A 17,873-nucleotide genomic window follows, 5' to 3' on the forward strand; every position below is an offset into this window, starting at 1 on the left:
TGTTCCATTGTATGCAAATGGATTTCTAGAAAAGAATAAAAAGCATCTAACACAAATAAGGCGTTTGAATACAGTGGTAATAACTCAATAGAAAAGTGTGAGGTACTTACTTCTAGGATGCCATCTGCTGCATCATGAGTCAACAAAACCAAACTTCCTACCCGCACCATGTTGTTCATATAGGAGAAGCTAAGGAGTATAATTGCTGACAAGTGATGAATAAACATGAGCAGGAAATCCTGAAAAAAACAAGTACCAGCATGTTATCACTACAGAGTGCAAGGAACACAACATAATACAGATTGGGAAATCTTTAGTTTAGCACCTACAAACTTCTTTCTGCCACAAAGGTGAGCTGCTTTCAAGATCACAATAATCTCTCTCTCTCTCTCTCTCTCTCTCTCTCTCTCTCTCTCTCTCTATATATATATATATATATATATATATATATATATGTTCCCATTGAGTGTGCGGCGGTTACCACCTTGCTCCGTAACCGCTGGACCAAACAGCATCAAAATAGGACACAGCATTCCATGACCATCAGGGAATAACATAGGATAATTAATTTTTTTAAAAAAAAAAACCACACCTGTCATACCTAAAATAAAGAATAAATGCAAAAAAAATGGTGCCCCTATTAGATGTCACCAGCAACAGCAGTGACATCACAACCAGCAACCAATAGAAAGGCGCCACCCAACTCCCGAGACGACAACTTTCAGCCGCCGCCTCAAACGACTGCCCACCATTTGCGGCCTAACTTTCAGCCGCAGCCTCAAGGGGCACAACAACGCATAACAAGCAGGCAGCTGTTCGCAGAGAGACGGGGGGGGGGGGGGACAGAGCTGCTACTACATGACCAAACCTCAAGAGACAGGAGAGAAGCCGGGCTGAGGCCAGGTGGCATTGTGAGGCCAGGTTGCTATGGTAATGCAGGGTGAAAATGGAGGCCACCAACCCCCGAAAAAGCCGTCTGCGTGTGCGTGCGCGACTTCCCAGGCCACAGCAATCAACAGCTGCTTTCCAGAATGCGAGCTCCATTTGCAATTATACAGCAATAAGCAACAGTTTCGGGAAAAGCTGTGTGGAGGCAGTCAGAAATGGGGGGAAGACAGAGAGGAGGCAGGCGGAAATTCAACCGGAGAAGCTGTGTGGAGTCAGTCAGAAATGGGGAGAAAGACGGAGAGGAGGCAAGCGGAAATTCAATGGGAGAAGCTGTGTGGAGGCAGTCAGAAACGGGGGGAAAGACGTGATAAAAACTGTGTTTTGAGAATGGACTAGAAAACCTGCTGACGTGAGGGAGGGGAGTCGTAGCTCGGCAGAGCAATGGTGAATGTATTTTATATTAGATGTTGAATTGGTTGTAATTTGATGTATTTGGAAAAATAATAAAAAATTATTTAAAAAAACAGAAACGGGGGGAAAGACGGAGAGGAGGCAGGCAGAAATTCAACAGGAGAAGCTGTGGGCATGGACAGTTTACATTTATATATATAGATCTTCCTTTTCCGTTTCACAAAAAAGCCACCGCAATGCGTGGCCGGGCAAGCTAGTTTATTATAGAATAGTGGCCTAGAAATCTGTACAGCCATCACTTCACCACAAATCAAACTGGTGTGCCATTAGTGTTCTTGAAAACCTTTTCTTTCAAGTGAGAAAGTTTCCTAATCCTCAACAGCAATGACAACATGGGATTTGCACCTTGGCCAACATCTTCATTGAGTTATCTACTCTTGTTCCTGGTCTGTCAGCTGCAGTTCAGTAACTGTGAGCATGTACGTGACGTTAAGATTATTATTTTTTGCATTTGCCATTACACTGCCCATTTAATCAGTTTGGAGAGGCCAATTTGGAGGTCTTCACAATCTCTTTTTGTTTTAACAACCATGGACAATTTAGCATCATCAGCAAATTTGGCCACCTCACTGCTCACTCCTAAAATCATTTATTAGCAAGTCAAAAGACAAAGACCCCACTACTTCTCTCTATTTGGAGAACTGTCTGTTTATTCCTACACTTTGCTTCCTGCATCTTAACCAATTCTTGATCTGAAAGAGGATCTCTCTTATTCCTTGACTACTAAGCTTTCTCAGGAGTCTTCGGTGAGGAACTTAGTCAAAAGTATTTTGAAAGTCCAAGCCAAGTGGATCACTGTTATCTGGTCGTACCTTGGATGTCGAACAGCTTAGTCGCCTAACGTTTTGGTTCCCGAACAATTGAAAACCGGAAGTGATTGTTTCGGCTGCCGAACAACTGAAAACCAGAAGTGATTGTTCCAGTTTTCGAATGATTTTCAGAAGCCGAACATCCGGTGCAGCTTCCATGGCTTCTGATTTGAGTGCAGGAAGCTCCTGCAGCCAATCAAAAGCCATGCCTTGGTTTTCGAACAGTTCCGGGAGTTGAATGGACTCCCGGAATGATTAAATTCGAGAACCAAGGTATGACTGTACAGTATATGCTTATTGACATTCTCAAAGAATTCCAATAGGTTTGTGAGACAAGACTTTCCCTTGTTCTTCTATATAGTTGGTTATTTTATCTTTAACAATACTTTCCATCAGTTTTCCAGGGGCAGACGTTAAACTAACAAGCCTGTAATTTTCAGTATCCCTGCTGGAACCTTTAAAAAAAATGTGCTACTTTGACTACTTTCCAGTTCTCAGGTATGGAGGGTGATCTGAGGGATGCTGCAGAACAGGGTTATTTGCTATATAGGAGTGTCTCTCAATGTAGTCAGTTTGAATAAGATAAAATTAGTTTGTTTTTTTCGTAATCTGAAATGTTATCAGTAAAGGTATCGCTTTGGGAGAAAATCACTGGTGCCAGAGTAAGACAATAGACTTTTTTATTTTTCTTTCAGCAACCTCCCATTCTGGGTGTAGAATCTGTACAGATTGGGTAGCCTATTCTAGCTACCAAGCCTCATGATAAGCAGCCAGTGCTGGGTACACCTTCTGAGAAAACAGTTTACTCACAAACCTTGCAAAATATACCATGTAGACTGCTGAAAAGTCAATGCTACAGCAACCTTAGAGAGAGTGTGTGTGTGTGTGTGTGTGTGTGTGTGCGCGCGCGCACACACACACACACACACAGAGCCTGATGCCCAGCGGTCTCAGGGCAGTTCACAGAATAAATGAGTACCTTGGGACTTGGGTCAGGGACTCAAGGTTTAGGTAGCATATATAAAAACAATTGCATTCAACAATACTCAAACTGCCTCTTCTCAAAGCTTCTCAGGTAATTCTTCATGTAATTCTACTAACAGGCCAACAAAATACTAAACAGGTGTACTCACTAACACTTCAACAAGTTACTAGGTAGGATTCTGCTAGGGCTGCCTGAGTAAAATGAAGTACACACATCTCCATCTGCAAGGGATCTCAACAGTCAGCTGAAGGAAAGCGATTATAATAATAATTTAACTGGAGATTTAACTCCAGTTACAGTGACACAAAAAAGGAAGATTTGCTTGTGTAAAACATTTGCCTCCATACAAATATTTTTGGAGCAATTCTTACTGAGGCATATAGATGAAAATGTTTTAGTGAAAGTGGTCAGCCACAAAACATTTCAGGGAGAAATCACAATCGAGACATTAAATTTCTGGTGATTTCTGCTCACATGATTGTCCGAGAGAAAAATAATGAAATACCAAATCAGTTGCCTTGTTTCCCATGAATGCATGCACAGAAGACATTCTGGAAAAGCACCCATTCCCCACCAATGTATTGGGAGACTTCTAGGTGCATCTGTTTCCAGTGGTTTGCAGAAAGCAAATAATGGCAGCAGCAATTAAAACAGCTGCTTCTTTTACTGGTAATTGCATTTAGAAACTATTCACTGTAACTGGGCAGTACCTCTGCAACCCACAAAATATCTCAAAACTAAATTCATCATACTTCCACATGTGGTGGGAGTGCCCCCAAATCCAACCATTCTGGACAAAACCATACAAGAAATATGTAAGATAACCAAGCAAGTGCTAGAAATCACCCCAGAATTGGTCTTACTAAACATCTTCCAAGACAATAATGCCCACGTACACAACAAAGAACTCATAACCCATCTACTCTCAGCAGCCAGAAATATCATAACCAGACACTGGAAAGACCTGTGAGGAATAAGCATGGACCAATGGTACCAAGTAGTATGGGAAACAGCCCTACTAGAAAAACTAACCAGTAAGCTGAAACGGGGACAAACAGAAGAAGACACCTTCACCTCGGTATGGTTCCCCTTCATCACACACACAGCCCAACAAGACAATGACATAAATCTACCGACAGCATACAAATCAATATGGCTAACCTGGTCAAAAACACCCACCCACCCCACTCACACAGGAAACCAAAGATCACCACAGCCAAACACAAATGAACAATCACACCCTACGGCAACCCCAACCTCTCTCACTGCCAAAGGATCACAAGCGAACAACAGAGAAACTACACAAACAACACTGACACCAAACCCTACATATATTAAGTAAAATTGTCACCCCACCCCACCCATCTCCCCATTGTCACCCCACCCCCACCCATCTCCCCATCCCACCCACCTCTTTCCCCCTTTTCTTCCTAATGTCTCAACAACCAAAACTGATTTGTAAAAATGTTACATGGAAAAAATACGAGAGAGACATTGCACACACCTTTGTAAATCAAGAAAATCTTTAATAAATACTCAAATGTAATAACAACTAAATTCATCAGCTCCTGTTTGTTGAATATGGCACATTTATACAGAATGCTAAAAATGTTTGCAGCCAAAATATGAGCAGTAACTGAGAAGACAAATGCACAGCATCCTAGGCCCAGACAACTGATGGTAGTGGTAATTGGATTTAAGATAATCCAATATTTTCTATTTATTTTCCTAGTTGTCCTCTACTGTCCTTCAAGTTCTAGAAACATTAGCCCAGTTTCTTTGTTTTGCAATGATGGGGGTACACAATCATATCACTCCAGGACACATCAACAGCTTTACAAAAGAGTTCCCAGGTCTAAAATATTTATCCTTATAGCTACTATAACACAACTATTCAACTCCTGTTTATGCCTTGTGCTCTCCTATACGTACATATTAATGCAACTGATTTTTATCTGTCGTATTTATTCTTGATGTCTGTTTCTTACAGAAATGCAATACAATGTCTGTGGCTTTGGGATTCCATACTTTTCTTTTATACCCTTGGATTGCAGTTTGCTCACTGTATTCAACAGAAACTTATTCAGGAAACACAAGACCATTTTTTGTAAATTGGATTTCTCATGGAAACATGTTTTCGACTAGCTGATCTATATCTTTTTATGAAAAAAGCTTTTAAAATTAAATTTTTTATTATTAGTTTTAATTTTCTCTCTCTGTAAGCTCCTTTGAACATGTGCCTTAAGGGCGCTACTGCTTTCAACAATCAAAGGGAAAATGTTAAATTCCTTCCATAATCAAATTGGGAAAGCATCTAAATCACAACTTACTCAGCATTTCTCTTTTGAACACTATCTAAGCAAAGAAATCTAGAGCTATTGGCATGAAAACAAGTTGAAATTCAGGTTTAAGGAACCTAAAACACAAACAGTAGTAAAAGCATGCCTAGGTAAAGCAATATTGTGGAGCAGGGGGAAAGAGGAAAGGATATAAACCCATGAAACTAGTGACATTTATTTGCCTGGACAGACCAATGTCACACAACTAAATGCACATTTGTACCAGATTCACATTGGACCTGACTGCAACACCGTGTAGACAAGGGCAACCTCTAACAGCAGTGCCCTTCAGATGCGGGTCAGCACAGCCTCAATATGCATTTTCTAGCTGAGGGCACCTGTTTGTTTTTGTTCTAAACCCATGCCTTCAGCATAGCTCAAAAAAACCAAGCTAGGAAACGTAGAAAACCACACATAGGATTCCTTAGTTCCCCCCTCTCCTAGAAAAGGATAAAAGGCTCAACCAGTCTCACATGAGTCATCATAATACATTTACACATACACGTACTTCACTCATCACTAGTTTGCATTTGATGGAAGTCTTCTAATCAAAGTAGGTTTTATTATAAGATACAAATCAGTCATTCTATTACTTGGTAATGAATGATTCTTCCCCTCATTCAGAAAGGTTAATGGGATTGTTTAAGGCTCCTGGAAACAGCTAGTTAATTACCTTTCGCTGAACATCTATAAACTGTGAAAACATTAGAGACCAGTAGAAGCCCAGTGCCACAATATAATAGTAGTAAATGCTGGATGATAGGGGCTGAAAAACAGAAAGAAAGTCTTGTTTAGGAACAGCTCGCAACATATGCATTAAGAGATACTTAAAAGCAGGAATGGTTGACCTGTGGCCATCCAAATGCTATTGGATTCCAATGCCCATCAGCTCCCAAAGGTCAGGGAAGATGGGAGCTGTAGTCCATAAACATCTGGAGGGCCACAGGTTCCCCACCCCAATTTAAATACTTAAAACCACTGATAGGGAATTGAATCCAGCCAGAGAACCAGATCCTGATGTCCCCCAAAGCCAAGGATGCAATTGACTTATAGCTGGGACCACTCACCTATCAATCTCCTGATGTCATCATGACTTCAGGTGAGGCATCCCTTTGCCTGTGCAATTTTATTTTAAAAAGTGCAAAGCGATTGGAATGTTTCTCTGCAGGGCTTGTTAACTAATAGGCATGCCTTGCTTTGGCAAGGGATTGGGTGCTCAACCCTGACTGGGGGCTCCAAAGTGCAGCCCATCTCAGCAGGGTTTGCTATCGCTGTCAATTGACTGATTGAAGCTAACAACAAGGCTTCCTTGCCAAAAAGCAATCGGTTGCACACTTTTTGGTTCTCTATTGCTCCTTTGTAACTGAATCTTTGCCTGTCCACAACTGATGTGACATCAGGTATGGGGCAGGTAGGTGTAGTTTAGGGGAAACAACTTTGCAGGACAATCTGGGACCACTTTCTAGCCTAATTTGACCTGTAGGAGAATTAGAGGTTCTCCACTGCCGACTTAAACAGGTAAGTGTTTATGTCCTTCCACCCTGTAAAATGATAACCTAAGTGTTCAATATTGTAATTACAAAGACACCTATCCTCCCTTCTCTCGGTTCTTCCCGCTTCCTCCCCCAGAGCTGCTATTATGTGTGGTTTTTTTAAGTGACATCTGATGTCAGTTCTCCCAAAATCACACCCAACTGTACCCTTATATAAAGTGAACAGCTGTCCTTTGCACTTGAGGATAACATTAAGGTGGCAGCAAAAACTCCCACCACACTTGAAACCTGGTGGCCTGACCACACCAAAATGCCCCATGAGGAAAAGCAACAAATCACCTCCCTCTCTTGGGCATAGTTCTTAGCTTTCAGGGAAAGGGCAATTATTTCTGATGCCCCTCTCCCAAAATCTCAATGAGGGGTGACAAGCTAAGGACTGGGGGAAGACAAGTAGATTGATTGGAGAAAAGACTAGAACTCTCTATTCCCCAGGCTGCAAAACTTGACAGGCCTTTAGCTAACTAATAAAAAGTGTGTCTTCCATTTAACAGGGGTCTACAAAGAAAAGGCCACAGATTACTTGCCGTGTGTGCTTTTGAAATACATGTTACTTAGAAACAGCAATTTTTAAAAAATGAGGATCAGAGAAGAATTCAGCATTACCATCCAAGTGTTGTGTAAAAAAAACAACAACACAAAACTAGAGAGCAATCAGCTTGTGCTGTTTGGAGCCTCAAACCCATAAAAACAGCACTTTTTTGATAGATCAGCAACAAGACAAAAACTTAGGTGAGTTCAGATGCAGATGCAGAGAGTGTTTATTTAGTGCAGCCTTGCTCAACCTTGGGTCCCCAGATGTTTTTGGCCTACAACTCCCATCATCCCTTACCACTAGTCTTGCTACCTAGGGATGATGGGAGTTGTAGGCCACAAACATCTAGGGACCCAAGGTTGAGAACCACTGTTTAGTGACTGGATGGTTTTCAGCACACACAGTTTTTCTCACTAGTTTTCAATCTATCTACATAATGACGGCAGGACTAAAAGAAGGGCTACACCAGAGAACTGTCACTGTAAATCTCTCCCTATTGCATCATTCCAGCTATTTTGTGTTCCTCATCCCTTACGTTTAGCACTAAAACATCAAACACATTCTAAGTAAAGTAGGCCCATTACCTCCTACACAGACCAGAAAGGCATACTAGAGGAATGTATAGCAAAGCATAATATGCCCATTAGAATTACCTTTTTCTTGACCTATCTGCAAATTCACTTTGAAACACAACCAGGCACATGTACTGCAATCCGTCACCTTTGATTTACCAGAGCTCCAAGTTGGGCTCTAACATGTGAAAATAAATTTGCAAGATCAGGATGTGCCACTTATTCTGACAGACACAGCTGTTCCACAGGTTACTTCCCTCAAGGTTGACAGATAAGCTGTATCAAATGAGGGAGCTTTGTGTATATATCAGTACTTCCAGTGGCAAACTGGTTCAAGAGGAAAGTGATTAGTCAAAGGCTGAAGGACTTCAGGAAATGATACCTAACACTGTTACAAGCTTCTATTAGTAAAGACACCACATACCTGAAAAGGGTAGTTGTACCAGCATTGTCGAGTATCCCAAAACCAGGGTGTCTAGATTAAAATAATAATAATGAATGAATGAAAGATACTAGAAAACACTACAACTAGAAAGTGTAGATATGGGATCCCTTATATTGAGCGGGAAACTGCTTAATAAAAGCAACCACAGATTATAAAACAGGGATCAACACCCTTTTCAAGAAGCAACAAATAAAAGGCATCACAAATCATGAACTGGTCTTTCTGGTTCTGGAGTCAAAAAGAAAAAGTTGCAGCATTCCTGACATGAAGAGTTATATAAAGGCTACCTTTCCTGTTCTGCCAGGATAGAATTGAAGGAATCACTGACAACCCAAATAAGAATGTCAATGAAGTCCCCAAGGACCAGTTGAATCTCTTAATTTAATTCCACCGAATATATATTGATTATTATGCAACATACTCACCAACCAAAGAATGCTGAGTCCATACATAAATATACAGATATAAAATATAAGCCTCCACCTGGAAGTGAAAATGTAAGAATCAGATATATGGCACAAATATCTGGATGTTGTAAAGCACCAACCAGGGAAAATCCAAAATTAACTCAAAATAGAGGTTAATTAGAGCCCTGTGTGACTTCCTTCAATAAAATGAACATGTTTTAGAGACTTAACATAATATAATTTAGATCTATAAAATATCCGTAGGAGACCTTGATATACACAACTATGCTGGCCCCACAATAAGAGGAAAAAGCATATGCATGGACACTATGGTTGTCTGGTAAAACCTCAAAATGTGAGTTCTTGCATGTATCTTGATCTCACAAGAATTCTTCTATGTTGGGCATTCACTTCAGACAACTGCAGACACTTCAGACAAACTTCTTTTGAAGGAGGAGATGCTACAACAGGGACAGGATCGCATGAATCACAGCAATGCCCTACTCACGAGTAACATGGGAATGGGGCTTACAATTAAGCAGCTTCCAATTTAGAGTATAAACCAAAGACAGACAGATGTCAAATGAGACTCCCACTCACCTAAAGCAAATATCTTGGGGAAGAAGCCACTGAGGAAGAGAGGTAGAAGTCACAGAAGTAGCAGGCAGGAAGGCAAAGATGCTCAGATACTATAGTGACAGAGGTCATGCAGAAAAGGTAAGAAAATAAATTTAAGTGGGAATGAAAAGAAATCAGAGCCCAGGAAAAATTCAAGTGCATGCAATGGAAAATAACTTCAAAGGATAAAATATAGCTTGCATAAAGATTAAAAGATTATAGCTTTTTGCTGTACACTTCAAACTAAAGGTGAAAGAGCTATTTTACCACACTGATACACAAATAGTGGGGTGAAACATCCAAATGTATCTCCTGGTACAAATAAAAAAAATAAGTGCTGTATCCAGCTAAATCATTGCACACATGGAACGACTTCCACAAGTGCAATGGAACTTCCCTTCTCTGTCCTTCCCCATGCATCCCCCAAATCTGCTCTGGGGGTTCCCTCTAGCCCTCTAGAGCAGATTTGAGGGTGATACTGGAGGCACACAAGGGGAAGAGGGAGCAGTTGCAACTGCACTTGTAGTTGTCGTTCCAAGCAATGATTTAGTTGGATATAACCTTAAAAGAATTTTCAGTAATGCCTATTGCTGAATAGCCACCTGTTTTATAAGAACGCCTTTCTTCAAAATTTCAGAGACCATAAGATGTCAACTTTAAAACAAAACATTGGAGCTGTAAGAGGTGAACTATACACAAACCTACATGCTTTCACAGAATTTCACATGAGTGCTTGGTTTATCTTGGTTCCTTCGACGACGAAACCAGCGCTGGATTTTTCGGACATCCCAATCTAGTTGTTTTGACAAGCCCTCTAATCTTCTTGCATCTGGACACTAGAAGGTAATCAAACACATATTCCTTAGCTACCTTCTAAAACAGACTCTTCCCATTATCGCCCAATTATTCTTTGACCTGCTGCATATTATACAAAATTGTACAGACAATGTTTTGCTAGAAAAAGTATCACTGGTTAAATACTCAGTTCAAGAAACAAATTATTAGCAGAAATATACATAAAGATCCAATATGATAATATGAAATAAAAATGTGGATGCAAGATGCCATGAACAACAAATTCCAAAGAAATAACACATACCCACACAAAACTAAAATGTGTAAGCTTAACACACCAGTACGGTATTACACTGCATTTTTACATTTTGGATTATTCTACTGACTGCTTGCAGTATCTTCCTTATCTTTTTCAAAAAGATGACAATACTACTGGAGATTTCTTCCCTTCAGCCACACCCATCTGTGCAGAAAGTTCCTACTCATCACCTGGAATTCTGCCAGCAAAACATGATTTGATGTCAGGCTAGTTTCAACAAAACTAGTTTTCCATTAAAGTGCTTTCAAAACTACGCCTACATTTGCCTTACATTAGTCCTTTTGCTACCAATAGTAGCCAAGATGAACAGAGCATGACAGGGATATTCTTACAATAGAGTATTTGATATAAATTAAAAGCAGCAGTAGGGAGTTAAAAGCATTCAACAGAAATAGGAAGTCAGCCTCCAGGATCCATCCTGTGAAGAATAAAACATACCGGTAAATAAATCCATAGTTTCTTGGAAATATGCCTGTTTCAGCATAGGTAAGGTTTAGGGGTATGTGTGGATTATTGTCAAACCTTCATTCCTAGTTCTGCTAAAGGTTAGTCTTGTGTTAAATGCTGTTGCAAGTAGTGCTTTTCTCTAGGGGTACGCACCACCAGCACCTTTCCCCCCACCCCAAATGTTAAAAGTATGACACTTTCTCTAACAACTTCATGGTGGGTATCAACACCCCTTTTCTAAAAAGAAAAAGAAAACACTGGTTGCATCCATTATAGTCTACACATCAATGTTCTGAGAAACCCAGACAGCAAGAAAATAATTCAACAGATTAGCCTAGTAGTGACAGTAAGAAAAGAAGTTAATTTTCTTGAGAGAGAAACTGAGAACTATGGAGGAAATGACACAATCTATTATCTTCACAGTACCTTGCCTGGTTTCTGTTCAAACCTTATGCAGAATTATAGTCTGAGTACTAGATGTATGCACTCAACATGCACATTGGAAGCGGGGAGTGGACAGCAACACATACACAACAATGTAAAGAAGACATGTAGCCAGATTTTCTGGTTATGTGTAGTTAGATGTTCACTATAGTAGTGAAAAGTTTATTTTCCCTGGAAAACAACAGAACTGGAAAGAATGAGCATTTTATTTATTTAATAACATTTATATCCCCCATGCCTCCAAGGAGATATGTATGGTTCTTATCACCACTACTCATTCTATTGCATTCAAACAAAAAGTCGAAGCATCACTTACCTTAGTGATAGATGTAAACACCTTTTCTAGAATTGCATTGGGTTGAGCTCTGTGAGGTTCACATTTTTGAATGTTAAGAAGTGCAGCACATGGTCTTGCAATAAATCTGGGGGGGGGGGGGATACCAAAGATGTAACAAATGAACACAGAGAAAAATAACTCCGAATGTGAAAGTCCAAACTATACTGCAACTTCAGTCACATTTTTCTGCCATGCATATGGTCATGCACACAAGAGACCACTCACGTAAAAGAATAATTCTATTTAAATTTCAGTGACGTGCAAGCTTGTTTTACTTCTACACATTCAAACAAGTAAAACAGATCCCTTCAACAGTAAGGTAAAGGTAAAGGTAAAGAGACCCATGCCCATTAGGTCCAGTCGTGTCCGACTCTGGGGTTGCGGTGCTCATCTCGCGTTACTGGCCGAGGGAGCCGGCATACAGCTTCCGGGTCATCTGGCCAGCATGACTAAGCCGCTTCTGGCGAACCAGAGCAGCACACGGAAACACCGTTTACCTTCCCGCCGGAGCGGTACCTATTTATCTACTTGCACTTTGACGTGCTTTCGAACTGCTACGTGGGCAGGAGCTGGGACCGAGCAACAGGAGCTCACCCCGTTGCGGGGATTCGAACCACCGACCTTCTGATCAGCAAGCCCTAGGCTCTGTGGTTTAACCCACAGCGCCACCTGTGTCCCCCGCCCCAACAGTATAAAAGCTTTAAAATGACAACAGATACCACACACTTCTGTTTGATACGACAACAGAAAAAGGTTTCCTTAGTATCCTCATGTATTTTCATGATATATATATAAAATAACTGGCCAGTTTAGCAAAATGATTAAAAGCAATGACAGGATTTTAAAATTAATTATTAGACATTACCAGAAGGACGTACAACAAAAGCCTGCAGTTTGAATTGCTTTTGTTCTGTAACCACCGCCCGCCCCTTTCAATCCAACTTCCAACAGTCAACATCTTCTGAGCATCCCAAGTTCACACCGGGCTATTTCTGTATATTTTTGCCCTTCTCTTGTGCCCCCCACAGCCCCAACCCAAATACTGATTTTACTTCTGCAAACACAGGGGTTCACCTCTCTCCTGCTCATGAGTGTTTTCGTTTCAGCTACTTAAGTGCAGGGATTCTTCCCTGAAGATCAGAAATAGAATATAAGAGCCACCAGTGACTTGGTCGTAAAAGCTCTAGAAATAACGTTTAGAGGACTGCCTTTTAAACTCTCTTTTGCTTGAGGACCCCCATATGCTAATTGTTGTAATCTCAGGCTCCATTAATTGAGGGGGAAAAGAGAAGACACACTATATTTTTGCATGTCTCAAAACATTTGTTGGTTTCTTTTGTCACACAGTGATACCAGTTGGTAAAAAGTGTAAGGGGGGAGAGTGCTCTTGCTGTTTGGTTCTGCTTGCAGGTTTCCCACAGGGACCTGTGTCAACGGGATGCTGATCTAGGTGGGTCACTGACCTATTCAAGCATCTTCTTACTTCTATATAGAATTTGCAAATCACAGACAAATTTGGGCCAGCTGGATTCTACTTTGGCTGTCTTCCTCATTCATATAAACACTCTCTGAACACAATATGCAATCATATCCTGAGCATCTCAATAAACTCATTAAGATAGGTGAAGTTTATAGAACACAAATTTCATGCCCACTCCTTCCCTTGCATAATACCTAATGAATGGGAGGAAAAAAGGAAACATTCTTTTGAAAAGAATTCTACAGTCTACTACAGCAAGAACTCAAAGCACAGATCCACAGCAAGAGGTACTGGAGCCCATTTCCAAAGAGATGTTTAAGAAAGAAATGTGAGGGCCATTTCAAACATTACATTTCTGGCAGATTAACCTATGCTAGGGTGATACATTGATAATGGGTGGTTTTAAGTTCCAGTTAAACAGATCAGAAAATGCTCAGGGATCAGCTCAAACAAATCTGACACAAGCAAGAGGCAAATGCTTATTGATGTAAATGTTCCATGCTTCCCCTGACATACTTAAATGCACTTATCATGGGTACTGGCAAATTTATGTAGCACTAGCATGCCAGCATGTACCTATAGGTAGGTTGTGGAATGCCTCCCCACAGAGGTGCATCTGGCAATGTCACTATACAGTTTTTGGCAGAGAGAGAGAGAGAGAGAGAGAGAGAGAGGGAGGGAGGGAGGGAGGGAGGGAGACCTCTTTACCTTAGGCTTTGAAACCTGGTAAATATATTTTCAAGACCCACCCTATATTTCTGATTGTACATTTTTAATACTCTGCAGTCAAACCTCAGAAGTTGAATGTAATCCGTTCCGGAAGACAGTTCAACTTCCAAGGTGCAGCTTCCGATTGGTTCTTGCACTCATCGGAAGCTGCATCAGACATTCGTTTTCCGAGGAATGTTTGAAAATCGGAGCATTTAGTTCCGGGCTTTCAATATTCAGGAGCCGAAACGTTCAGCAATGGAGCGGTTCGAGAACTGAGGTTTGACTGTATTTAGCATTGTTGTAGCCCACTCTGGGACATTGGGGGAGAAGGGCAGATAATAAACTAAATTAGAAGACACAGCAGCAGCAGCTACACTGTAAGATGCAGCTACACGTGGTTAATGCATTTGAATGTGAAAGGCAGTGCATGAAGGTTTCCATGGATTTTACTATAACTCATAAGAATATACAAAGAGCCTGCTGGACCATGCCGGTGACCCATCTAGTCCTATTCAGAAAGCTACAAGCAGAACATGAGTACAACAGCACTCTCCTCTCCCCACCTGTAGTTTCCAGCAAATGGTATTCAGAAGCATTACTGCCACCAATGGTGGAGCCAGAGCAGCGATCACATGTAGTAGCCTTTGACAGCTATCTCCATGAATTTGTCTAATTCTCTTTTCAAGTGAGTGTTCCGGTTTTTGATTGATTTTCGGAAGCCAAACGTCCAACATGGCTTCTGCAGCTTCTGATTGAGTGCAGGAAGCTCCTGCAGCCAATTGGAAGCCGCGCCTTGGTTTTTGAATGTTTCTGGGAGTCGAACGGACTCCCAGAATGCATTAAATTTGACAACCAAGGTACGACTGTTTTAGTCCTAAGTGCACTGGTTCTGAAGTTAATCTCTATGTCACAAAGTTTATCAAGCAGTCCAAACCAAGCACATTACACTAGTTTGCCAAAATTAGACCATAATGTTCTACACAAAAACTAGAACATAGCCTCTTGCAGATCTCACTACAGCATAAACAACAACATATTTCCTTTCTGTAGGGCTGTATGTTTGTAGGCACCTCAATTTAAAAGTGCAGGACTCCTCTTTTTATAATGGGTAATGGAAATGGGCAACAAAAGAGAGTGAAGAAATTCATTTAAGAAGTGCATTGATCACCAAAGATTTCATAGCTGCCATTTAGCAAACCGATCCAAGTACAGCAGATGAATCTGCACTCATCTGTCTTTCCTAACAATGGAAGTCACCCAGCTGTGGGCATATTTTATTAGATGAAAAGTTTGTTAAACCCACATGTCAATTACATATTGCTAACTACATTTTCAGCAGTTACCAACTCAATTCATATTACACCACACCAGGCATAGCGCCCGTGTCTCCAGTATGGCAGAGAGCAAAGGTCCCAATTCAGTTACAGTATTTGTCTTATATCCAAATGTAATAAAAACAGCAAGATGATGATGTGAATTAAAAAGCATACTCTGGCCTATCTCATTAAAGGCTCCCCATTCCACCTAATCAAAAAACAATGCAGTATTTGCATGTACAATCCGATAATTATACGTATTAGCAACTGCAACTTGTGCTGAGTTCTATTGTGCAATCTATCTCACTGAAATAAATCTCTAAATTCTGCCATACACTTCCAGAAGTTTAATCTTTTTTAAAAAAAAAAAGTTCATATAACTTGCTATAAAGTGTTAATGCATAACACTTTTCTCTCTTGCAATGAATTAACCATCTGAAACTCAGTTTTCAGAGGTACAGCCTTGCTAACCTGTTGCAACAAAATAACAAAGCAAGAAAAGAGTTGTGTGGCATTTATAGGAGACGAACGTATTGATTATGGGCATTTCATGAGCCCAGGTTGCCAGCTGAAAAGTAACACTTCATGAATCTGATTAAATGGATGCCAGTCCACGAAAGCTTAAGCCACCATAAAGATGTAAGCCTTTAAGGTGCTACATGGTTCCTTTATAACAAGCTATAAAAATGTAAATTGATCAAACTTTTTGAACCGCTCAGTATCAACCTAGCCTCTCATTTAAGCACTACTAGCTTGGTAACCAGAAGTGACAAGGAGCTACATGAAGGAGAATACATTGAATTCCATGGAAGCAAATGAACAGGCTGACTGGAGAGGAACCGAGTGCTCAACTGCTCCTCTACTCCCAGCAAAGAAACTGTGAAAGGAGACAAGTCCTCTCCCTCCATAGTCAGCACAGAAATGCAGCAGTATGCTACAAGGAGGGCACAACTCTCCATCCCACCTCTGCCAACCCCCAGTAAGCTAGTATTTCTTTTTGCAGGCTAGTAACTTGCGAAAGCTTATTCACAAGGCTGCACTTATTATGAAGACAGTTTGGAAAGTATAATGGATACTAATTGTTATGAAGTGTAATCTCATAGACTCTGTTAAAACAAAGTACATTGCTTACCACTGTGTGCTTGGACCAAATTCAAGGTGCGTTGGCGTATAAGCTGCGTTTATCAAGGGTCCCATTATCTCCAAAGTTTAAGATCAGCCAGGATGGCCCTGGTCCATGTTTTCACTTGTGCCAAGTCAGATTGTAAAACATTTAAGTGATTTAAAGTGTCTTTAAATTAGTAAATTACATTTCCGAGCACAATTCAAAGTGTTGGTGCTGACCTTTAAAGCCCTAAACGGCCTCGGTCCTGTATACCTGAAGGAGCGTCTCCACCCCCATCGTTCAGCCCGGACATTGAGATCCAGCGCCGAGGGCCTTCTGGCGGTTCCCTCACTGCAAGAAGCAAAGCTACAGGGAACCAGGCAGAGGGCCTTCTCGGTAGTGGCGCCCGCCCTATGGAACGCCCTCCCATCAGAGGTCAAGGAGATAAACAACTACCTGACATTCAGAAAATACCTGAAGGCAGCCCTGTTTAGCCCTGCGATATTTTAATGTATTTTAATATTTGTTGGAAACCGCCCAGAGTGGCTGGGGAGACCCAGCCAGATAGGCGGGGGTACAAATAAATTATTACCGGTATTAATTATTGTTGTTGTTGTTGTTTTACATAATTAAGGCTGTGTAATACTATGTTACAATTCAGTTTTAAAAGGAGACCGATTGGGATTTCTACATATGTCATAGTAAAGGACAGTGGTGAATACAAGTATTAATGACTTTCCTGATTTAAAACAACTATGCCTCCTCATATTCTGTTAGACCACTTCTCATCAGCTGCATCCAACATGGCCAGTGGTGAGGGATGATGGGCATTGTAGTCCAAGAACAAGTGGAGGCCAGCAGGTTATCAACCCCTGATATAAAGAGTTGTCTTTATCTTATATTTTACTCCACACATAGACAGATTACCCATGTGGGTTAATTAATAAAAGGCTTGGCTGGATGTCTAGATCCACAGCAAGGGGCTAAACACACTCTCCACCAAGAGACAGCCCCCAGCAGAGTATTAAAGTCACAAAATCATACAGCACAGTGAAGCTTTATTAACATATAGACTGTTAAGACCTTTTAAATATCCTATTTAGTCCATTTACAACGCTTTCCTCTCTACTCCTCTTGCAATGAGCAGACCACACCATTAGTAAGTTTAAAAGCTTTACTTACAAGCTCCAAAAGTCACATTCAATGCATTATTCTATGCAGCAGCAAGGCTATTACCTCATTGCTGTTATTAATTTTTAATATTAATAGGTAAAAATCTTCCATGTGTTTAGTCTTGTGT

General features: G+C 40.8%; 1 protein-coding gene across 1 annotated transcript in view; it reads right to left on the reverse strand.

Moving 5' to 3' along the window:
• Positions 1–17,873, reverse strand: part of CERS5 (ceramide synthase 5) — a 35,710-nt gene that overhangs the window by 11,024 nt on the left and 6,813 nt on the right. The window contains exons 2-7 of the mRNA XM_033138682.1: positions 11,941–12,046; positions 10,325–10,455; positions 9,020–9,077; positions 8,574–8,624; positions 6,166–6,258; positions 111–239 (exon numbers count right to left, since the gene is read on the reverse strand). Coding sequence (XP_032994573.1) covers positions 111–239; positions 6,166–6,258; positions 8,574–8,624; positions 9,020–9,077; positions 10,325–10,455; positions 11,941–12,046 — 568 coding nt within the window. The remainder of the gene's footprint in view (positions 1–110; positions 240–6,165; positions 6,259–8,573; positions 8,625–9,019; positions 9,078–10,324; positions 10,456–11,940; positions 12,047–17,873) is intronic.

This window comes from Lacerta agilis, chromosome 2, assembly GCF_009819535.1.
Source record: "Lacerta agilis isolate rLacAgi1 chromosome 2, rLacAgi1.pri, whole genome shotgun sequence".
Lineage (NCBI taxonomy): Eukaryota > Metazoa > Chordata > Lepidosauria > Squamata > Lacertidae > Lacerta > Lacerta agilis.